The 24,000-nt window shown below is 47.1% G+C and overlaps 2 protein-coding genes across 3 annotated transcripts in view; one reads left to right on the forward strand and one right to left on the reverse strand.

Annotated features, from left to right (window-relative positions):
- The window catches only part of LOC310917755 (endothelin receptor type B-like), a 372,101-nt gene that overhangs the window by 320,543 nt on the left and 27,558 nt on the right, over positions 1-24,000 (reverse strand). The window lies entirely within an intron of this gene.
- LOC310917909 (SLAIN motif-containing protein-like) lies at positions 143-23,358 on the forward strand. Its single transcript, XM_083876525.1, has 9 exons — positions 143-214; positions 4,442-5,078; positions 14,398-14,531; positions 16,406-16,555; positions 18,862-19,002; positions 19,615-19,932; positions 20,606-20,743; positions 20,818-21,118; positions 22,390-23,358. Exons 2-9 carry the CDS (start codon positions 4,462-4,464, stop codon positions 22,445-22,447), a joined length of 1,857 nt encoding a protein of 618 aa, XP_083732651.1. The 5' UTR covers positions 143-214; positions 4,442-4,461; the 3' UTR covers positions 22,448-23,358.

Raw genomic sequence — 24,000 nt, forward strand, 5'->3', positions numbered from 1 at the left:
CGTTGCCCGAGGCGGCCCCGCGCAGGCGCAGTGCGGCCATCCCCCGTTGCCCGCACCGGGGCGGGGGCGGCGCCTCCCGCCGTTCGCGGGCCGGGCTGAGCCGCCGGAGAAAGGCGGGCACCGCCACCGGCACCCCCCGGGCGGGCACCCGCCCTGCGACCCGCCGCCATCCGCCTGCCCGCCCGTGCTTCCATCCATCTATCCATCCATCCAGGTACCGGGAGGGGGGGATGCCCGCCGCGATCGCTCGGTGCGAACCGGCCGCGCCCGTGCCCCCCGCGGGGGTCGCGCCCGCCGGTGCCGCACAGCGCACAGCCCCGCCGCGGCCATCGGAGCCGGCTGCGAGCCCTCCGCACGCCCTCCCCCTGCCGGCCCGGGGAGGTGCTCAGAGCCCCCCGGCCGTCACAGCCCCCCGGCCTCTGCGAGCCCTCTGGCAGCGCTCGTGGCCATCACAGCCCCCTCACGGCTGCCCCTTTGGCCCTCACAGCCCTGTGGTCATCACAGCCCCCCAGGACCCCCTCATGGCCATCACAGCCCCCCAGGACCCCCTCATGGCCATCACAGCCCCCCAGGACCCCCTCATGGCCATCACTGCCCCCCAGGACCCCCTCATGGCCATCACAGCCCCCTCACAGCCCCCTCACGGCTCCCCCTTGGCCCTCACAGCCCTGTGGCCATCGTTGCCCCCTCAAAACCCCTTCATGGCCATCAGAGCCCCCCTATAGCCCTCTCATAACCTCCCCTTGGTTCTCAGAGCCAGGAGTTCTCTTTTCTCTTCAATCCTCACAACCCTATAGCCATCATTGCCCCCAGAGCCCCCCTATAGCCATCTCACAGCCTCCCCTTTGGTTCTCAGAGCCTGCACTCCCCATAAACCCCATCACAGATCCCTCACGGCTCCCCCTTTAGCCCTACAACCCCATGGCCATCATTCCCCCCCCCCCCCAGAACCCCTCCATGGCCATCAGAGCCCCCCTATAGCCCCCTCACAGCCTCCCTTTGGTTCTCAGAGCCCGCACTCCCCATAAACCCCATCACTGCCCCTAAAACCCCCTCTCCCAACCCCATGGCCATCATTTCCTCCCCCAGAACCCCTCCATGGCCATCAGAGCCCCCTCAAAACCCCTCCATGGCCATCAGAGCCCCCCTATAGCCCCCTCACAGCCTCCCTTTGGTTCTCAGAGCCCGCACTCCCCATAAACCCCATCACTGCCCCTAAAACCCCCTCTCCCAACCCCATGGCCATCATTTCCTCCCCCAGAACCCCTCCATGGCCATCAGAGCCCCCTCAAAACCCCTCCATGGCCATCAGAGCCCCCCTATAGCCCCCTCACAGCCTCCCCTTTGGTTCTCAGAGCCTGCACTCCCCATATCCCCCATCACTACCCCTAAGACCCCCCTCACAGCCCCATGGCCATCATTTCCCCCCTCAGAACCCCTCCATGGCCATCAGGGCCCCCCTATAGCCCCCTCACAGCCTCCTCCTGGTTCTCAGAGCCTGCACTCCCTATAACCCCCATTGCAGCTCCTAAGACCCCCCTCCCAACCCCATGGCCATCAGAGCCCCCTCAGAACCCCCTCATGGCCATCATTTCCCCCCTCAGAACCACTCTATGGCCATCATTTCCTCCCCCAGAACCCCTCCATGGCCATCAGAGCCCCCTCAGAACCCCTCCATGGCCATCAGAGCCCCCTCAGAACCCCTCCATGGCCATCAGAGCCCCCCTATAGCCCCCTCACAGCCTCCCCTTTGGTTCTCAGAGCCCGCACTCCCCATAAACCCCATTGCAGCCCCTAAAACCCCCTCTCCCAACCCCATGGCCATCATTTCCTCCCCCAGAACCCCTCCATGGCTATCAGAGCCCCCTCAAAACCCCTCCATGGCCATCAGAGCCCCCCTATAGCCCCCTCACAGCCTCCCCTTTGGCTCTCAGAGCCTGCACTCCCCATAACCCCCATCACAGCCCTTAAAACCCCCCTCCCAACCCCATAGCAGCCCCCCAAGCCCCTTCACACTCCCTCTCCCCACTTTTCTCATCCCCTCGGGCTCTGAAACCCCCCATGTCCCTGTGTCCCCCGGGGCGAGGGGACCGTTAACCCTCCGTGAGACACCCGGATGTGTCTGCTGGGCAAACTCCAAATTATTGTCTCCTGCCGCCTTTTTTTGCCTTCTTCTTTCTAAACCTGTGGTTTGTTTCTTTCCCCCCTCACCCCTCACATTGTTGCACAATGAAATTAACTTTTTGCAGGTTTGTTTCTCTTCCCCCCCCCCCGCAAGTCTTTGCTGTTTTGGGGGGTTTTTTTTGGTAATTTTTAGGCTTAGTGGTTGTGGGGAAAGACTGAATGCTTTTCAGCTGCTCTTCCCCCCTCGATGTGTGGGGTTTTTTTAACTCACAAGATGTTTTTTTTCCCAGCTTTTCAGCGATTTTTTGGGTCACCCATCATCCTTAAGCCTCTGTTTTGCTTGGACAGTGGAACTCCTCCAACTCCCCATCCTCAGAGTTCCTGAACTTTGGGATCTCTCTGGAAACACCTTCCTGAGAAATCTCCTTGGAAATCACACCAGAGGATGGTGTGGGTTTTATAGGAGTGGGAATCCACACGAGGAGGAGCTTTTTGGAGCTGGCACAGGGCTGGGAATGGGATTCCTTGGTAACTCCACAGTGAATTTCCCCAATTCCTTCAGCAGTGCTGTTTACAGCTTTGGAGAATGGGTGGAAAGTGTTTTCTGTTCACTCAGCTCTTCCTAAGGGCTGTTTGTGTGTTTGATTAACTCAAGTTGAAAATTTACATCTTGTAGATAGAGGACCAAAATAATAATAATAATAAAAAAATCAGGTAAAAAAAAACCAATCAAACAAAATGTATTTTAAAAGAAATTTCCTCAGCGTTACAAGTGCTTAAAAAAAGAGAGATGCTGAAGTACCTATGGGAGTGTCTCTTCATAACTCACTTTGTGTGACACTGAATTTTGTGGTTTCCTTTACCCAGTGGCTCTTAGAAACAAATGACATTTTCAGGCAGGAAAGGGAAGGGGAAAAACATCCACAGCCACAAAATATCAGGGTTTGATTGCAGTTATAACAAGTGCATCAGTTTTTAAACTTTGAATTTGCCATGTTGACTCACTCCCTCTTCTCTTTGCCCTCCTTCTGCAGAACAGAGAGGATTTCTGACTTTAAACTCATTTTAGTGCTTTGTGGACCGTTAATTAAGGGATTTTTCAGTATTAGGGGTTTTCAGTGAAGAGGCAGTTTGGAAATGAATGAAATGAAACTGAAAACTCTTGTAAATCTCATGGAGGGAAAAAACAGTGTTGTAAAACTAGTGTGAAATGCACTTTACATATTCCACTAAGTCAAAAAACCATAATCTTAAGTTGGGAAAATTTTTTTGCTGTTTTTTGCTTTTTACACCCCTCTCTTTTCACTTGTAACAGGAAAATACATCATTTAAACTCATTTTCATGTAGCTCAGTAACTGCACTTCCTGTTGTTACTTTGGCATAAGGTGACACAGACATTTTTTCCAACTTCTCTCTGCTTTTCCAGGATAAACCTGGTCACCAACAAAGGATGTTTTCACCCTTTTCTTGAATTGTTGTTGTTTTCTGACGTCAGCACCTTGTTAATGAAGTTTCCTGACTTTGCTCCATCGGTGCTTTTATTAAGTATTTTGTTGGTAAACAGATGGAAACTAAACTATTGTGGGGAGGATTAAATCATCTTCCTTTTGCTAAAACTCATTGGCAACTGCACATCCTTGTGGTTGAAAAAATGGAATTTGTAGGCAATGTTCAACCTTAATTTCAGTGAGCTTTGTAATGTTCAACCTTAATTTCAGCCATTCTTGGATTTGTAGTATTTTTTCGAGTATTTTGTTGGTAAACACATGGAAACTAAACTGTTGTGGGGGGGATTAAATCAGTTTCCTTTTGCTAAAACTCACTGGCAGCAGCACAGGTGCACATCCTTGCAGTTGAAAAAATGGAATTTATAGGCAATGTTCAACCTTAATTTCAGCCATTCTTGGATTTGGAGTATTTTCTCGAGTATTTTGTTAGTAAACAGATGGAAACTAAACTATTATGGGGGAGATTAAATCAGCTTCCTTTTGCTAAAATTCACTGGCAACTGCACATCCTTGTGGTTGAAAAATGGAATTTATAGGCAATGTTCAACCTTAATTTCAGCCATTCTTGGATTTGGAGTATTTTCCTAAGTATTTTTTTAGTAAACAGATGGAAACTAAACTATTGTTGGGGGGATTAAATCAGTTTCCTTTTGCTAAAACTCACTGGCAGGTTGAAAAAGTGGAATTTGTAGGAAATGTTCAACCCTAATTTCAGCCATTATTGGATTTGGATGAAATTCAGACACCTTCCACCTGTTATAAAAGCCAGAATTTCCTGTCTCTAATTCAATATTGTGTATTTTTGCAGGGTTTGGGGTGTCCTGGAGGATGGTGGTGCCCGGGAACGCCCCCCTGATCCAGCAGGACCCCGCCCTGGAGCCGGCCCTGGGCAGGGACGCCCCCCAGCACTCTGCCATGGGCCCAGAGCCCCCCGAGGACGTGGGCCCCGAGGTGAGGAAGCTCCGAGAGCTGGTCAGGAGGCTGGAGCTGGACAATCAGCACTCCAGGAGCAGCAGGACCTTGCTGGGGACGGCTGTGGGTAACCACGACGGGACAGAGATCAACAAGAGCCTCAAGGCCATGGCCGAGCGGCAGGAGCTGCAGCTGATGGCGGATCTGCACAGCCAGCTCAGCAAAATCAGCCACCAGGAGGGAGACAACAACTTCAAGAGAGCTCTGGATGCTCCAGGGCAGTACAGTGACCCCCAGGAGGTGTCTCCCAACGGGGAGCAGAGTCATGGCAACGGGAGGTGTCCCTCGCCCGTGGGGACGAGTGACAGCTCTGAGCTGCTGGGGAGTCTGCTCATGGCAGGGATCTGTGCCCCAATCCACGGACAGGAGCCCAGGGAAAAGGGGGCAGATCTGGAGGGGCTCCCCAGCCACGCAGACCTGGATGAAGTCAAGGTGTTGGAACTGGAGAATTGCCCCGAGGAGGAGGATTGCTGGTAGGTGTCCCCAGGCCTGGGGGAGAGGGATGTGCTGTGCTTACATGAGCAATTCCTGTACAGGACTTGGAGTTTTAACAGCAAAAATGCAATTCTCATTAATGACTGTCTTTATTTTTAAGTCCACTGTGCCAGCCCATTATTTTTTAAAAAATGAGTTTACCTGTAACTGCTGTTTTTCCCCCTTTCCTTCCAGCCCCTGCTGCAGCTTCCTTTCCCTCTTAAATTCAGTTATATACAGCACATGCAGATGAATGAATAATGGAGCATTTAAACCTTGTATACAACTGTCAAATACCACATTTAAATCAGAGTTTTGTCAGGGCCATCTGGAATTTGTGGCTTTTGCTCAGACCTGAGGAGACAAACCATTCATTTCCCAGCTCCTGGAGGCTGTTTCTTTTCCAGTTAAGCACCTCTTTTGTTCAGAGACATGAAATGAAGCAGATCAATGATGTAATCCTTAACTGACCCGACTCTCTGGGACTCTCCCCTCCACCACTGTTTAAAACTTGTTTTATAAATCAGCAGATTAACAACCTTTGGAATGTATTGTTTGAGGCTGATTCCAGCTCCTGCAGTAACTGGGATTTGAGATTTTTACCTGGGAGTTGTTAATTTGTGAGACTTGGGAGGGAAAAGCCTCAGGGCTCTGCAAATTGGGTTTCAAATTTATGTAGGCAGATGAATCTGGCAGCAAGGACAGGGCTGCTGAACACAAACCAAACCCTCAGCTCCAAACATTCATTAGCTGGGAGAGGGGAAGGTAAAGTTTTTGTTAATGGAGTGCAGCTCAATGAGGTCATGGCATCAGCTCCAGCCTCAGTTTGAGGTTATATTTAAACCATGATTTTTATTTTTTTTTCTTTTCAAATATACTTTTAAAACCCAAATGCTGGTTCTAATTTGATCCCTGGAACTCTCCAATATACCTAAACATATACTCTCCAATATAGCTAAAAATTTGAGCAGATTTCTTATAAATAAATAAGGGAATATATTTAACAAGCTGCATGGGAAAGACTGGATTTATTATTTCCATGGTAATGGAAGCAGCCAAGTTTATATTCAGAGACTGTGACAGGGGAGAATTTTCAGATTATTTTGAGTCTCTGAGGCTGAGATTGACCCAGGCAGGGGATGCTGCCCAGTGAAATCAGGATTCTGTGCTCAGGAGTTCTGAACTTTGACTTTTCCTTCAGCTGGTGCCTGGTAAAAACACCCTTTTCTCCTCGTAGGATCCTTGTTGGTTTGTTTGGAACAGAATAACCTGTGACAAAGAGGCCCCTGAGGAGCTGGATGAGGGTGTTGATCCAGAGCCCTTCCCAAGTGCTGCTTCCATAAATTATCTTTGATTGTGCTGCATCACTTCCATCTGTTCCCTTTTCCTTTTGTCAGAGGAACCTGCTGAAACAGGAAAGCTGCTTTTAGTGCTGGAGCTTCTTGTCCTGGAGCTGGTTCTGAAAATAAGGAATGAATCCTACAATAATACAATAATCCTACAATCAATAATACAATAATACAATAATCCTACAATAATACAAATAATCAATAATGCTTATTGCCAAATATCCCAAACTGTCCCCATAAACACGGCCCCTGCAGGAGTTTGTGCTTTCCCACAGCAAAAACCAGAAAACTGCTCAAAGGGGAGGGAGAGTTTTCTTAAAAACCCCCAACAAACGTCCTTAATTCTCTGTGAATTTAGGATCAGCTTTAACAAGGTGGTTTTGCTTATTGGGGGAATTTGGTGCTGCCTGCACTGAGCAAACCCAAAAGGAATAGCTGAGTGTATTGTGTATTTACAGTCCTTTTTAACATATTAAAAGAAGAAGGATGGAGTGGTCAGAGAGTTTCTTGGAGTCTTAATCCTTGCTCTATTTTGAAATTATTCTCATTTTTCAGCTGGAATTTGTGCACATCTCTCCTGGCTGAGCAGCTGTGAGGTTGTGTTCTGGAGCTGTGTTTGCAGTGCCTGAGCTCTGTGAAACCCGAGGCAGTGCCCACTCCCAGCTGCTGGAACTCTGCCCTGGCCTCTGACTGCTCCCTCTTTTCCCTTTCTCAAATATCTACTCAAAATTGTAAATATCCTGGAGGCCAAGCCCACGGCACTGAGGAGCTCAGTGATGCTCACCCTGGACTCTTGAACTGTTTTGGGAAGGCTTTTTATCCAAATTCCCTCTTCTCCAGGGATCAAACCAGAGCTGCTGCTGCCAGAATTGTGTTCCCCAATGCCTCTGACTGCTCCCTCCTTTCCCTTTCTCAAATATCTACTCAAAATTGTAAATATCCTGGAGGCCAAGCCCACGGCACTGAGGAGCTCAGTGATGCTCACCCTGGACTCTTGAGCTGTTTTGGGAAGGCTTTTTATCCAAATTCCCTCTTCCCCAGGGATCAAACCACACCTGCTGCTGCCAGAATCCCATTGGTTGTATTCCCCAATGCCTCTGACTGTTCCCTCTTTTCCCTTTCTCAAATATCTGCTCAAAATTGTAAATATCCTGGAGGGCAACCCCATGGCAGTTGATGCTCACCCTGGACTCCTGAGCTGTTTTGGGAAGGATTTTTATCCAAATTCCCTTTTACCCAGACCTGCTGCTGCCACAATTGCACTGCTTGTATTCCCCAATGCCTCTGACTGCTCCCTCCTCTCCCTTTCTCAAATATCTGCTCAAAATTGTAAATATCCTGGAGGCCAAGCCACGGCTCTGAGGAGCTCAGTGATGCTCACCCTGGACTCTTGAACTTGTTTTGGGAAGGTTTTTTATCCAAATTCCTTTTTACCCAGAGCTGCTGCTGCCAGAATTCCGCTGCTTGTGTTCCCCAGTGTTTGTCACTTGGGGTTTTTCCATGGGGTGAGGAGCAGAAGAAGGAATCCCTGGTGCTCAGGTGAATCCCCGAATCGCTCTCATTTCCAAAAATCTCTGAATCTGGGTCGTGCTGTCTTCACCTCAATGTTGTGTCTCCTCTCCTGGATCTGTGCTCAGCACAGCAAGTGCTGCCCTTGAATTGGTGTTTGCAGGAGCAGGAGTGTGTTTAGCTCAGGAATTGGTGTTTGCAGGGAGCAGGAGTGTGTTTAGCTCAGGAATTGGTGTTTGCAGGGAGCAGGAGTGTGTTTAGCTCAGGAATTGGTGTTTGCAGGAGCAGGAGTGTGTTTAGCTCAGGAATTGGTGTTTGCAGGGAGCAGGAGTGTGTTTAGCTCAGGAATTGGTGTTTGCAGGGAGCAGGAGTGTGTTTAGCTCAGGAATTGGTGTTTGCAGGGAGCAGGAGTGTGTTTAGCTCAGGAATTGGTGTTTGCAGGGAGCAGGAGTGTGTTTTGCTCTCAGGAATTGGTGTTTGCAGGACCAGGAGTGTGTTTTGCCCTCAGGAATTGGTGTTTGCAGGGACCAGGAGTGTGTTTAGCTCAGGAATTGGTGTTTGCAGGGAGCAGGAGTGTGTTTTGCTCTCAGGAATTGGTGTTTGCAGGACCAGGAGTGTGTTTAGCTCAGGAATTGGTGTTTGCAGGGAGCAGGAGTGTGTTTTGCTCTCAGGAATTGGTGTTTGCAGGGACCAGGAGTGTGTTTTGCCCTCAGGAATTGGTGTTTGCAGGAGCAGGAGTGTGTTTTGCCCTCAGGAATTGGTGTTTGCAGGGAGCAGGAGTGTGTTTAGCTCAGGAATTGGTGTTTGCAGGGAGCAGGAGTGTGTTTAGCTCAGGAATTGGTGTTTGCAGGGAGCAGGAGTGTGTTTTGCTCTCAGGAATTGGTGTTTGCAGGACCAGGAGTGTGTTTTGCCCTCAGGAATTGTTGTTTGCAGGGAGCAGGAGTGTGTTTTGCTCAGGAATTGGTGTTTGCAGGAGCAGGAGTGTGTTTAGCTCAGGAATTGGTGTTTGCAGGGAGCAGGAGTGTGTTTTGCCCTCAGGAATTGGTGTTTGCAGGGAGCAGGAGTGTGTTTAGCTCAGGAATTGGTGTTTGCAGGGAGCAGGAGTGTTTTGCCCTCAGGAATTGGTGTTTGCAGGGACCAGGAGTGTGTTTTGCCCTCAGGAATTGGTGTTTGCAGGGAGCAGGAGTGTGTTTAGCTCAGGAATTGGTGTTTGCAGGAGCAGGAGTGTGTTTTGCCCTCAGGAATTGGTGTTTGCAGGGACCAGGAGTGTGTTTAGCTCAGGAATTGGTGTTTGCAGGGACCAGGAGTGTGTTTTGCCCTCAGGAATTGGTGTTTGCAGGACCAGGAGTGTGTTTAGCTCAGGAATTGGTGTTTGCAGGACCAGGAGTGTGTTTAGCTCAGGAATAACACTGGAGGAGTTTCCTGCTGATGTGATTTTTTCACCCTTAGCTCTGTGTCCAGTGACCTTCTCTATTTGTGATTAAGACTTTTAATTCAGTTTGCTGGAGGAATCATTGCTGCTTGTACCAGGAGAGAGAAATTCTGGAGAAGTTCCAGCAAATGAGGGAAAAATGCTGCACAAAATCCAAGAATCCTGTGCAGCCTCTAACCTGGGGGAGAAATTTGGGGAGAGAAATTGTGGAGAAGTTCCACCAAATGAGTGTAAAATCCTGCACAAAATCCAGGAATCCTGTGCAGCCTCTAACTTTATTTACATCTGTCTCTATCTAATCCATTTATACCCTTCCAGGCTGTATTGTCATTTCCCTGTGACAGGGAAAATGTCAATTTTCATCTCTCCTTGTTGACAGGGTGCTGCTGACGAGATCTATGTGATTTAGAAACAGCAAAACGCAAGGTTTTGTTTTCTCAATAATTTTTCCCAGGTGCAGGGATCACTCTTTGGGATGGTGGCTGGGTCAGAAAATTCATTTATTGTCAGTTTTAGAGCTGCTCTGACTTTTTTGGTGTTTTGTTCAGCAGGATTAGTTCCTAAATAGACTTGGAAAAGTAATTTTTTTCCTCTCTTTGCAATTTCTTAGGAATAAAGCTCAGCCCTCTCCTTGGGCTAACAGCAGAATGTTTTTGTGCAGAGTGTTCTCCACAGGATTTTTCCCATTTTTTCCTTTTATTCTGTCATTTCAGAACCTGGATAATATTATTTCACTGTGACTTTCTCCCCCACTCTTGCCTGTGTTAGTATTTCTGTTCAGCAGGAGTGTTTAGATTTGAGATCTGCACAGAATAACCGGAGCACTGAATCTGAAAATCAACTCTCTGAAGTCTGATGTGTAAAGGAAAAGAAAAATGACTGTATTACCTGTCTGAAATCCATGTTTTGGAGAGAAATTCATCTGCCTTTTAGCCCCTGAATGAGGTGCATCTCATAAACACTGTCAGCTACTTGAGATCTCCTTCTCCTTTCTCTGTTTTAAATAACTTAAAAAGTCTAAAAATCAGTGCAGCCTTTGCCATTTTTGGAGCTGCTGCAGCCACTGGTGCCAAGTGCTTTGAGAGATGGATAAAAACCCAGGCTGAGTCCTCAGAAATGGGCTCAGTTTCATTTCCTAATGCACTGGTTCTCGAGCTTTCTGCAGCCTAAATTCTGCTCTTAGGATTTAGAGATTTCTGCTGCAAAATAAAATTCTAAAGGATCTCAAATTCTCAGGCTTTGCACTCTTAGAACTGCTCTGATCTGTTGTTCAGTTGTGAGGATGATTTTTTTTTTCTCTGTGCATTGTGCAAGTTGAAAAAGTTGTTTTTTTCCTGCATTCTTGGGGTTTGGGGTTTTTCAAAATCCAACAATAGTTGGCCATTAAATATTTCTGTGGCGTTGGTTCCATCAGGGAAATAATATCTTTTGGGTTTAGTGCTTTGGGTTATGTCAGAATAAAATGCAAGAAAACACAAATTTATTTGTGAATGGTTACAACTTAATGGAATAGAAATCCTTGTACTCAGCAGAGATTTTGTCACAAAATGCTCTGATTTACAGGATAAACACAAACATTAATAAACAGTAACTAAAGATACTTTATTATCCAAGAATTTCCTCTCAGAAGCTGAATAAAACCTCATTTGTGTTTAATAATTCATACAACAAACCACCCAACACATCAAAACTGGGAATATTTACCCAAATATTTACTTTGTGCATTTTGTACCAGGGCCTTGTAAATATCTAAATAACCGATTTGAATTTGCAATTCAGTACCAGAAAGAAAAATCCTGAGTATTTTTTTTTAAAAAGCCAAGAATTTTTAGCTTTTTACACTCTCATTTTTCCAAAGTAAGGCTCAGAAAGCTCCCTGGATGTGAGGCTGGGTTAAATCAGCCCGTTCTGGGTGCCACTGGACATTCCTGAGCTTAGGAAAAAGTGATTTCTGACAATTAATATGTCCAGAGAAATATTCACATTGATGTATTTGAGGAGCTGGTGTGTTCCAGTTCAGTGCCTGGGAGAAATCGGGGTGCTGAGCCCTTCCCAAAGCTCCTGCAGGAGGAAAATGGGAAATCTGGGGCTGTGAAATCAAACCACAATTCCTTTTTTTTTTATTTGGGAACTCTGGGGCTGTGAAATCAAACCAAAATTCCTTTTTTTTAATTTGGGAACCCTGATGCTGTGAAATCAAACCACAATTCCTTTTTTTTATTATTTTTGTAAGTTGCCTGTCAACGCTCTGAAGAATTGATTTGTGTTCACTTCATTGGGTTTGGGGAAATTGTGAGAGCTTCTCTTGCCAATGGACTTGAAAAATCAGAATCCAGAGGACTCCACAGCTCTGCTCCATGGAATTCCAGAATTCCATGTGGGAATGGCTCTGTCAGGCAAACAGGGGTTTCCACCCTGATGAAATTCCATGGCAATGGCTCTGCCAACAAACAGGGGTTTCCACCCTCATGGAATTCCATGGGAATGGCTTTGTCAAGCAAACAGGGCTTTCCATCCTCATGGAATTCCATAATTCCATGGGGGAGTGGTTCTGCCAGGTAAACAGGGGTTTCCAACCTCATGGAATTCCATGGGAATGGCTCTGCCAGGCAAACAGGGGTTTCCACCCTCATGGAATTCCAGAATTCCATGTGGGAATGGCTCTGCCAGGCAAACAGGGGTTTCCCTCCTCATGGAATTCCATGGGAATGAACAGGGGTTTCCATCCTCGTGGAATTCCATGGAAATGAACAGGGGTTTCCACCCTCATGGAATTCCAGAATTCCATGGGAATGGCTCTGCCAAGCAAACAGGGGTTGCCATCATGGAATTCCATGGGAATGAACAGGGGTTTCCACCCTCATGGAATTCCATGGGAATGAACAGGGGTTTCCAGCCTCATGGAATTCCATAATTCCATGTGGGAATGGCTCTGTCAGGCAAACAGAGGTTTCCATCATGGAATTCCATGGGAATGGCTCTGCCAGGCAAACAGGGCTTTCCATCCTCATGGAATTCCTGGATGGAAACAGGGTGAGGAATTTGGAAGGAGCAGGGCAGGATCCTCTCCCTTAACGTGGACAATGTGCAGAGCAGCCTGAGCTGCCCCGAGGAGCCCGTTGGCCTCTTTCTGTGTGATGGTTTTACTGCTCCTTTTGTGGTCTGAGCTGTACAGTAAACCCAGGCAGAGGGAGCACTTTGTTCCCTGCCTCTGATTGGATTTGAGTGCCTGAAATGCTCATTTATCCATGAGAAACACTGCAAGGTCTGCCCTGAGAGGTACCTTTAGAGAGTCAGCAATATTTACATTCACTCCTCAGAGTTTATTTTGTCAATAATAAATTAACCTTTGAATTTTTTTTTTTTTTTTTTTTAATTTGTGTGTGAGTTCTGATTAAAGAGGGTAAATCTGTTCACTGAAAAAAAAAAAAAAAATTGGTTCTGGCCAGAGGTAGGGCTGGGAAGTCAGGAGGCAGAAAATACTGAATTATGTCTTTTTTCAGGTAATAAATGGTATTTTTGGGAGCTGCTGCAGGCAGAGATGCCTCATCTCAGAGCCCCCTGAGTTTGGGGAGTGTTGTTTCCTCCATTCCATGTTATCCCTGCCTGGATCCAGGGCAGTAGGTCAGGAAAACCTGAAAAATATTTTAAATATCCCAGGTGTGGATGTTTTATCCACCTTGGCCAGGTGTTGGTGTTACAGCCAGGAGCAGCTGAGAGCCCCACGGTGTTTCTGTGTGTTTTAAACTGAAATTCAGGAATGAGTGGGATAGTGACTGACATTCCTGCTGATTTCCATCAAGTTTGTTGTGGAAATCAGTATTTTATGGGTCAGATCTGAGCTGGCTGTGGGAGAATGAGGAACTGGAGCAGAAAAGCTCCTTTGAGTGACAAAAGTTGGGAAAGAGAGGAGGAGGAGACACTGAAACACAGGCAGACACATCCCTGGGGATCTTAACTCCACCCTCATGGTCACTTTATGCTTAAATACTGAATTTTGGCCTGATGAGGGTGAAATCCTTTAGATAAATCAGTGAGGGCAGCTTTGAGAACACCATAAACACTCATAAAGTGTGGCTGGGGGTGATTTGCTGCTGATTTTGGCCTGATGAGGGTAAAATCCTTCAGATAAATCAGTGAGGGCAGCTTTGGGAACAACATAAATGCTCATAAGGTGTGGCTGAGGGTGACCAGGGGACAGCAAAAAAACATTAAAAAATAAAGAAACTGCTTTTTTGCTTTTAAAAAATACAAATGTGGGATTTGTAAATAAAATACCTGAGTTGTTTTTTTTTTTTTTAGCAAAGGCTCTTCCAGCTTTGACATTTCTTCAGAGGAATGTTCTGCTCTGGAAATGGGGTGAAGATGCTGCTTTACAGCCAATCCCTTGTAAATAATCCAGGAGTTTAAGATGATTAAATGTGTCTATCCATAAGGCTAATCCTGCCTGTCCATGCCAAGCAGTGGAGGTGTCAGAGATGTGGCTGGAGGGGAATTTATCTGATATTAGAGGGAAAATGAGGCACAGCCACTTTTCCTGCCTGTCTGGGAATCCTCCAGAGAAAAGTTTTTGGTTTTTTTTTTATCCCTGGAATCTGGGAATGCACCTCTGGATGTCTCAGAGCTGCTGGGAGGACACAGCTGTGCCTGCAGTGCTGAACATCCAGAGGGTTTGAAATAAAAAACTGCAACTCCTGGGAGGAGATCACCCTGCAGCTGGAGGGTGGAGCAGCTCACACCATCGCTGTCACTGAGGGTGGGGATTTTTGGAGGAGAGAGAGGTGAGTATTCCATTTCCAGCAGTGTTGTAACAGCCTTGCCTTGCAGACCCTGTGGATTCCTCTGTGAAGCCACTGAATTTTCCTCTTGTGCCAGTAAATTTTATTTCTTAGTCATAATATCCGATTTAAACTTGAATTTTTTTAAATTTGGGTAACTAACAGCCACACTCCAGCAAACCCCAGCTTGTCAGCTGTGTGCTCTGAATTAACCAGCATCTCTTCCTGTCTCCTTTGAACCCCCACAAAGGCTCTACGTGTCTCCAAGGAAATCCATGGATGAGAAAACAGCTTCTCCTCTGAAATGGTGTCGGCAGGTCCTGGACAACCCCAGCCCCGAGATCGAGGCCGCCTGCAGGACCCTCATCAACAGGCTGGACCAAGGTGGGGCCACCTGCAGCCTCTCAACATCTTTGGCCTTTGAAAATCTTCATTCTAAGCAGGAAAATCCAGCTTAGCGCTGTCAGGCTCTTAATTTTTTAAGTTTTGTTAATATTTAAGGATTTTTAAATGTGTAGAGGAGGAAATGTGCTGCTGGGGAATGGGGAGAGAACTGTGGAAAACTTCTTGCAGCTTCTTTCTGGAGAGGAATTCCTGGTGCTGAGTGTTCCTAGTGGTGATTATTCCTCCTCTGGATCTTTTCACCTGGGTGGAAAAGCTCTCTGCTGCTCAAAGGTTACAACAATTAAATATTAGATTTGGAGAAATGGTGTCACTTGAAAACCAGGTTTTTCCTGCAGTTTATCGTCCCCTAAAAGCATTTCCTCCTGGTGGTTCTGGGCTGTGTTAATCCTGAGGGGAAATCCCTGATTTCATCTGCCTGGAGTGAAAACCTGGAATGTTGTGTGCAGTGGGGACAGCTCTGATCACAGGCAGAGTTCTGGGGCCTTTGCTTTTCCACCTGGTGGTAGAGACCTCTCAGAACAGATGAATTCACAGGGAAAAAATGAGTTTATTCTGCTCCTGCATCACCTGCCTGTGTCAGTTCAAATGGCCCCCAGGTCTGTGTAAAATATTCTGGACACTGAGGGGTTGGAAAGGAATCAGGAATTATTTTTTACCTTCTCTAAGATTCCCTCTCATCCAGCTCTCCTGGTCAGGATTTGCAGGTTTATTGCAGAGATGTGCTGCAGTCTCCTCTATCCAGCTGGACTCAGGAACCTCCAGACACAAAAAAAATGTGTTTGAAAAAGTGACACTTGTGAGAAAATCAGAGTTTGGAATCTCAGGGACACCTGAGCTGCTGGAGTCCCACTCCAGCTGGGTCCCCACGTTCTGTCTGAGGGTTTGTGTTTGTCTCCACAGGAATGCAACAATTCTGATTTCACTCGAACTTGAGCAATCTCAGCCCTGTGGTTTGGAGTCTGAGCTCACTGCTTTGGGATTTTTTATTTTACATTCTAGCAGTGTTTGGCACTGCTGGAGATCTCAGGCTTCTCTTGAGTTTAACCTTGGAATTCCTGATTGGAGATAAATGAATAGACCTCGAGAACAGACTTAATTTGCTTTCTTAAATCATCTGTGCTCAGAAATTCGAATGGAATCTATTTGATCACCTCTTTTCTCTCTGAAATGTATCAGGCTTCAGCTGTACTTAGTCTGACCTGGTAATATTTGTAGGAGAAATATAAAAAAGGAAACTTAATATGGTGAATCTTCATTATTTTCTGAGCTGGTATTTTCTCAGTAGGGAGAACTGAGTTCTGTGGAGTATCTCCAGATCATGGTGTGAGTAATTTCCTCACTGTTGTAGCTGCTCATTTCCACCTCCAATGAGGATGGGGACACTTGATTTTACCACCTGCCTTATTTTGGTTCATTTATGGACATCTGAGTGTGTTTGAGCTGAAGGAATTTAATCCAAAGAGTTGGTTTTATATTGGATTGACACAATTTCTGTGCTTTAACACTGTCTTGGTTCCATCATAAAAATTCAGAATAACACAGATGTAACATAAATCAGTGAATTCTCTAAAATGAAGAGGTGTAGAAGTGGAAATAGTCATCTGGAAAGGCCAGTAGTGGAACTTTATGAAATGTATTGTTTATTTAAAGCCAGGCTTGTCAAGAGTTACTCTTGGAATTCTTCAGAAGGGACAAAACCATTTAAAGGGCACGAGGAGGTGACTGGGCACTGCAGCCTAATTTAACCCTGTCTGATACCTCTGCATCTCCTTCTTTATCTTCCTCTCCATTTCCAAAATAATTTTCTAACCTTTTGTGGCATTTTTGTATTTTTTTTTTTTTCCCCTTTCTAGCCAGTAGATGGAAAAACCTGTATTGCAGCCCCCTGGCGTCTCCCAGCGCACATAACCTGAATCCCGAGGCAGGCTCCTGTAGCACTGCACTAAACTCTCCTGGGCACCTCAAATCGACTAACAAAGCACTACTAACCTGTGGCAGCTCAGGTATGGCGTGGCACTGCAGCTCTGGGCTCTTTAAAATGCAAGGAGGAGTTTAGGAATTAGCACAGGGAAAAGTTTTTGTGGTGGTTTTTTTTCCCCCCTTTTCGTTTCCACCCTTCTTTTTTTTTTTTCCCTTCTAAAAAAAGAAAAAAAAAAGGGTTGACTGTGGATGTTTTCACAGGTGCAGGTTTGGTTTTTTGAGGTCTGATTTTCTGCTATAAATAGAAATTAACACTTATCTCTGTTTTGCAAACAAAAGGATGCAGGTAGGACTGAGGATTTGTGCCCAGGTTTTGTTTGTGTGGGAGGAAAAAAAACCTCCTTGCATTCTAAATGTCCTCTAGAGAAAAAAAAACCTCCTTGCATTCTAAATGTCCTCTAGTTGTTTCTTAGTTTGGGTTTCTCTACTTTCCTCTCTCTTTATATATATATATTTATAAATTGTACTAATTTTAAGTGGCTTAAAAACAGAAAACAGCTGTTGGGGCAAAAAAAAATATATTGCTCTTGAATAATGTTATAGAGTGTAGACGGGATCTTTATAAAGTTACTTGGATTCAGTTTTTTATGGAGGGGATATTGATTAATGCAGGGAACAGAAGGTGTAAAGCCTTCAATTCCCTGAGCGAGCAGCTAAAACAAAATATCAAAAGTTTTCCTTCAGCTTTGGTTGTGTGTGGAGGGAGATTCCCCAGCTCAGAGGCAGCTCTTGCTGCAGCCTGAAAATGCAAACTGCCAAAGCCTGAGGAGCCAGAACACCCTTCCAGGAGCTCCAGTTGTTATCCTTGGTGCAATTCCTGCTTTTCCCAGCACAAAATCTTTGCCTCTTGGCTCTGTTATCAAAGAGCTCTTCTTTATTTGTTTGTTTTGTGTGGAAATTGCTAAACCCCACTTTGCATGTTTCACAACACAAAGCATGTTTAACAGTCTCTGCCTCCAAACTCCATGTTGAATGAACTTTTTTTTTTTTCCCCTCTAAAAAAAAAGAAAAAAAAGGGTTGCCTGTGGCTGTTTTCACAGGTGCAGGTTTGTTTTTTTGAGGTCTGATTTTCTGCTATAAATAGAAATTAACACTTATCTCTGTTTTGCAAACAAAAAGGATGCACGTAGGACTGAGGATTTGTGCCAGCTGAGGGAAACATCTCTAAGGCAATTTCTGGTTTTTCATAGGAGGCAGTTGAGGTGTGTGAGCACCTTTTCACCCACAACCAGCTCCTGATGAGTAAAAACAAAGTTTCTCTGGCTTTTTAAAGGTTCACAGGCTCTGTCCTTTCAGAGCAAGATGAGTTTCCTTCATCCCAGGTGCCTCTTCCATGTGCCTTGTGCAAGTTTAAAGTTTCCTGTCAACCCGACTGACTCAAATCTTATTTTATTTCCAAGAAACAACAGTTTTTCCGCCCTTCAGATGGAAAATGTTTAACAGCGACTTCCCTTGAAAACCAAACCAACCCCTTTGACAAAGCCCAGGTGTGGTTTCTGTTTGAAAACCATCATCAGCTTTTTTACTGATGGAGGAAGGAGCAGTTTTTTTCCCTTCCTTGGCTATTTTTAACCAGATCTGCATTTTCAAATGCAACAGCCAAACTAAACAAAGTTGGATTGGGAGTTTTGCCTTTTAAAAAGCTGATTTCAAGGTCCAGCTGGACTTTTAATCAGTTTTGAAGGTGTTGTTTAATTCCAGCAGGAAATCACATCCTACAGGTGCAAGCCCTGCTCAGGATGGATTTATTTCAGCTCTTACACTCTTCTCCTGACTCCAGGAGGAAAGAAACGGGGTTTTATTGTGGAATATCAATTGGAATGTGTATTTGTGCAGCACACACCCAGATGAACCTTTAAAGTACAGCCACACTTTTGTCACTGTATTATTTAATCATCCTGGAGCTCACAGTTTTCCTGCCACGTTCTGAGAAGATTTGAAGGCAGGACACCTCTGAAATATAAACCATTTCCCAACAAAACTGAGCAGCCCTTTCCAACTGTGATCAAACCCAGGCAGGCAGGAAAAACCAGCAGGTTCCCAACAATTATTTCTCCATCCATTCTGGAAGAGGAATAACTGCTGAGGTGGAAAGCACAGGTGTGAAATTCAGGTGTAAAATGAATTTCTTAGATGGGCACTGACCAAGCTGCTTCCTGCCAGTCCAGCCTCACATTCCCCTGTTTGAAAAGTACCTAAAAATTGCAGCGTTGGGATTTCTAAATTCTTATTTTCCACAGCTGGACTTGCTCTGCTGCTTCCCTGGACAGATCCCTGCTGGTGCTGGTGTGTTTGTGAGAGTCTGACTGTGTTTGTGTCCTCTCCCCAGGGTACCTGAGCATGCACTCGGCCCTGAGCTCCCAATCCTCAGTGGACAGCGAGCTCAGCACCTCAGACGACTCCATCTCCATGGGCTACAAACTGCAGGACCTCACTGATGTCCAGGTCATGGCACGGCTGCAGGAAGAGAGTGAGTTCTGTTTGTTTGTCTGTGTTTATTTATTTGGGTTTTTTTTTTGGTCTTTATTTGGTTTGCTTTTGTCTTTTTTTTTTTTTTTTTTTTTTTTTAAAGTTGCTTATGTATTGTTAGGAAAATTTTAAAAAAGGCACAAGCTGGTGAGGAGCTGTAAATAACACAGGGCAGGTGCGTTTTCATGGGAGGCAGATTTAAATCTTTGTTTCCACCTTTGGAACGCTGGTGGGCGCAGAATGAATTAAACTAAAAAGTTTAACCTGTGGATGAGACTGCCATACCTGTAGTAGATGAGACTGCCATACCTGTAAATGAGACTCCCATAGCTATAAATGAGACTCCTATAGCTGTAAATGAGACTCATATAGCTGTAAATGAGACTCCTATACCTGCTTTACCTTGATGGCAAAGTCCACAGCCTCAGGTGGGATTGGGGGAGCACTGCAGGTCCCCGGAATGTTAATTGTGCTGTAAATGACCAGTGCTGATGCAGGCGATGCTGTTCCTAACCTGACTCTCCTTCCAGTACAAAACAAACCACCAGCAAAGCGTTGCTTTGGGACTGGGGCTGTGCTGTGACTGTGTCCCCCGTGTCCCCCGTGTCCCCAGGCCTGCGGCAGGACTGCGCCTCCAGCTCGGCCTCGGTGTCGCGGCGCAGCTCCAGCGCCTCGCTGCACTCCCTGCGCCGCGGCACCTTCAGCGACCAGGAGTTCGACACCTACAGCCTGGAGGACGAGGAGGACTGTGACTGCTCGCTGTCCCTGCGCAGCGCCCACCGCTACTCGCCGTCCCCGCTGAGCTCCCCGCGCTGCCAGTCCCCGTCCTCGGGCGCCGAGCTGGGCAGGGCCGGGGCATCGAGGCTGCGAGCCCCGCGGAGGGCCGTGCAGAGCCCCATGCAGGAGCGCCTCAAGTACGCCAACAGCGAAGGTGAGAGGAGGGCTGAGCTCGGGGAAGGTGGGTTTGGCACGCAGGGATCCTCCCCTGCAAGGCTCGGGGATGGGGCAGAGGGTTTGGAGTGATGGTGGTGCAGTTTGTGCCCAAGGGACACGGGGTGGAGCAAGGATAGGGTGACCAAAGGACCAGGGTACGTTGGTCCAGTTTGGAGCCCCTCACTGCAAAAAGGATGTTGTGGCCAGAGAAGGGAATGGGGCTGGAGCACCAGGAGTGGCTGAGGGAACTCCAGCTGTTCAGTCTGGAGAAGAGCAGGCTCAGAGCAGACCTTTACTGCTCTCTACAACTCCTGACAGGAGGGTGCAGGTCTCTTCTGCCACGTCCCAAGTGAAAGGACAAGAAGAAATGCCTCAAGTTGCACCAGGTTAGGTGTTAGAAACAATTATTTCCTTCCAGAAGTGGTCAGGCCTTGGAATGAGTTGCCCAGGGAGGTGGTGGAGTCACCACCTCTGGAAGGGGCACTCGGGGATGTGTCTCAGGGTGATCCTGGTGGTGCAGGTTGATGGGACCATCTCAAAGGTCCATTCCAAGCCCCATATTGTGTAATTACTGCAAGCTAAGAACTAGGTATGCTGTGAAGTGGGTGGGCTTTCCCAGAGAGCCTTTCAGCAGCAGGAGGAGGAGGGGGCTGAGGCAGTGTGTGTTGCAGAGGAGCTGAGGCACAGCATGCCCAACCTGGCCCGCAGCAGCCTGCGCGCACTGGAGGCCGTGCGCGGCAGCCGCAGCCTGGAGTGCGACCTGCAGGTGCCCGGCAGCCGCATCCCCCGGACCCAGCAGCGCTCAGCAGGTCAGTGCCCTGCTCCCACACCCCTCCATCCCATCCTCACCCAGCCCTCAGAGGCGCTCTCTGTGTCCCCACAGGTCTGACTCCCAGCAAGCTCAGGTATTCCTCGGGGCAGTCCCCGCTGCAGACGGCGCGCCAGCCCGGCAAGGCAGGAGGCAGCTCGCTGCTGCCCGGCCGGCAGGTGGGGAAGCCCTGCGGCTACACGGCTCCAGGCCCCTCTGTCCGCAAGGCGCAGCTCCACACCAGCTCTCCCAGCAGCAGTTGCACGAACAGGAGCTCGGCCGTGGTCACCGTGGCCAAAGGCGCTGCCCTCAAGGCCCGGCCGGCGGTGGGAGGGGTGGCCGTGCCCAAGGGAAAGGCGGCGCCCCCGTCCCGCAGGTGGGTGAGCTCCAGACCTCTTCTTCGGCATTCCCAACACTTAAATATTTTTGTTATTGTTGCTGGGTTTTTTAATAGCTATTAGGCTATTAGGCTACAATTCCGATTTTCAGCATTGGAGCGACTTCGTGCAGCAGGGTGAGAGCAGAGCAGGGGGATTGGTGTCCCAACACTTAAATCTTTTTGTTCCTGTTGCTGGTTTTTTAATAGTTTTTAGGTTACAATTCAGATTTTCGGCATTGGAGTGACCTGTGCAGCAGGGGGAAAGCAGAGCAAAGGGAGTGGTGTCCCAACATTTAAATCTTTTTGTTCTTCTTGCTGGGTTTTTTAATAGTTTTTAGGCTACAATTCAGATTTTCAGCATTGGAGTGACTTCATGCAGCAGGGGAAAAGCAGAGCAAAGGGATTGGTGTCCCAACACCTAAATATTTTGTCCTTGTTGCTGGTTTTTTAATAGCTATTATACTACAATTCACATTTTCAGCATTGGAGTGACCCGTGCAGCAGGCTGAGAGCAGAGCAGGGGGATTGGTGTTAAATCTTTTTGTTCTTGTTGCTGGTTTTTTAATGGCTATTAGGCTACAATTCACATTTTCAACATTGGAGTGACTTCATGCAGCAGGGTGAGAGCAGAGCAGAGTTAAGTGTCCCAACACTTAAATTTTTTGTTCTTGTTGCTGGTTTTTTAATAGTTTTTAGGCTACAATTCAGATTTTCAGCATTGGAGTGACCCGTGCAGCAAGGTGAGAGCAGAGCAGAGGGATTGGTGTTAAATCTTTTTGTTCTTGTTGCTGTTTTTTTAATAGCTATTATACTACAATTCAGATTTTTCAATTCAGACTTGTCATGATATGACTGATATCAGATAATAAGCAACCAGTGCTTGTTGATCTTTAATGTCCCACTGAAGCCTTACATTGAAATGTATCTCTTTCCTTTAAAAACACGAAAAAAGGAATTTTTAGTCTCCTAATACACATCAGTGCCCTACACACCTGATTATTTTTCATGTTTGCACAGAAAAATATTTCTCTTGGACTCGGTCAGGGGGTGAAGTCACAAGAGTGTTAATTTGGCAGATACCAGTGCACAGTAACAATCACTGAATTTCCTTAAAATGCTTCAAATTGATGCTGCTGGTGCTCAGGGTGTGACAGCAGCACTTCACCCACAGCAGGGAGATGTTGGTAACACAAACCCCAGACCTGTGTTCACTAAAGGGCTTTTCCTGGAGCTGTCCCTGTCCCTGACATGTTGTTTTGTCCCCCCAGGTTCCTCCAGGCAGCACAGACCCCCGAGGATGATTCCTGGAAGGACGGATGCTACTGATCCCCCCCAGAACATCTCCGTGGAGCAGATCCCAGCTGGCTGGGCACCCCCTCCCTGTCCCTGCCTCCTGCTGTACATAACCCTCACTCCTGTGCTCTCCACCCCCTCCTCCCTCTGCTCTGCCAGGGCTGGGGCTCGCAGCTCCCACCCCTCACCGAGTCTTCCCAGAAGACTGGAAAAGCCTTATTTCATCCCCAGCCCTGGGGAAGGTCTCCCACCTGGGGCTGTCCTGTCTGTGCCAGAAGCAGCTCAGAGCTGGTGCTGTGGCAGAGCTCGTGGAGAGTAGAAATAGTGACAATAGGTGTTAGATTTGAGACTTTTTAAGCCCGACCTGATGTACTCTAATATTTGTCTGGAATTCAACTGGGTTTGGTTTTTTTTTCGTTGTTGGTTTTTTTTTTTTTTTTTTTTTTTTTTTTACTTCTGTATAGAATGTATTTCTGCTACTTTTTATTGTTTGGTCTAGAGTTGCAGCAGGTTTTTATAACTGTAGAAGACTCTGAGCTGTCGTGTCCAGGTGTCAGCACAGGCCACAAGGAGCAGTACACAATATTTGTGTGGGGTGTGAACAGGCAGGGACAGGGATGCCACTTCAAAACTGCTGGGCACCAGCACCTTCTTACCTCAGCTGAGCAAGTTCAACACCACTTAAGAGTAAACTTTTTAAAAATCACCTCCCCTCACAGCTTTGTCTTGAAGTGTTGGAGCTCTCAGCTGGTTCCCAACTGAACTGCCCTGACTTTTGTAGAAGTTTTTTCTACTGTCTCTTCAGGATTCTGTTCCTTCAGTGTCCTTCTCTTCAGCAAGTGCTGGATGCTACAAATACAGTCTTAGTCCAAGAAATATGCACTGATAGCAAATGTTCTCCCTGCCATCAATGTGACTTTGATAGTGTAGTTTAATAAAATGTTATGGTGCTGAAATAGATTCTGCTTCATTCCAAGGGTGAGTTTTGTGCCATAAATGAGACAGAAGAGAAGCTCTGCAAGGATAAACAGAGTAAAGTCTGGTAGGGTGCAAGGAGTGAGATTTACCTTTAATTCCTCAGGGATCAGAAGGGCAAGGTGGGTGTTGGTAAACCAGAAATCCAGAGCACTGAGTGTGTGCAAAGCCCCATTTGTCACCATTTGCCATTTCTGAGCCATCCTGACGTGGCCTGAGCAGCACCAAGGCCCGGAAGCAGCTCAGGGGAAGTCCCTGCACTGCAGAGATCACTCGTGGCCCAGGGAAAGGGGAAGAGACACTTGTGAGGCAGAGCTGAGAGGGGCCCAGGGTGTTCTGTGCCACCCCCAGGCCAGGCTGGCACCAGCAGCTCCCACAGGGCAGAGAAGGGGCTCAGGAGGCTCAGCTGGAGCTGCTCCTTTGTCCATCACCTTCTCCCCTCCCCAGATGAAAAAAATTAGTTTCGAGAGGCTTTTCCCACCTTGATAAAGCTCAGTGTTAAACCCAGCACTGCCCTGTTTATTCCCCTCACACAGAACATTATTCTCTGCTCACACTGATCTCCCCAAAGCACTGAAAGGTAAAAGAGCAGCACCATCTCATTTCTCTGT

This window comes from Zosterops lateralis (genome assembly GCF_965231275.1).
Source record: "Zosterops lateralis genome assembly, chromosome: 21".
NCBI lineage: Eukaryota > Metazoa > Chordata > Aves > Passeriformes > Zosteropidae > Zosterops > Zosterops lateralis.

Bases quoted from the DNA above. Each gene is read 5' to 3' on its own strand.
- LOC310917909 (XM_083876525.1), top strand. From the start codon at position 4,462: ATGGTGGTGCCCGGGAACGCCCCCCTGATCCAGCAGGACCCCGCCCTG. The intron at 5,079-14,397 runs GTAGGTGTCCCC...ACCCCCACAAAG, and splicing joins CCCGAGGAGGAGGATTGCTG to GCTCTACGTGTCTCCAAGGA. The intron at 21,119-22,389 runs GTGGGTGAGCTC...TTGTCCCCCCAG, and splicing joins GCGGCGCCCCCGTCCCGCAG to GTTCCTCCAGGCAGCACAGA.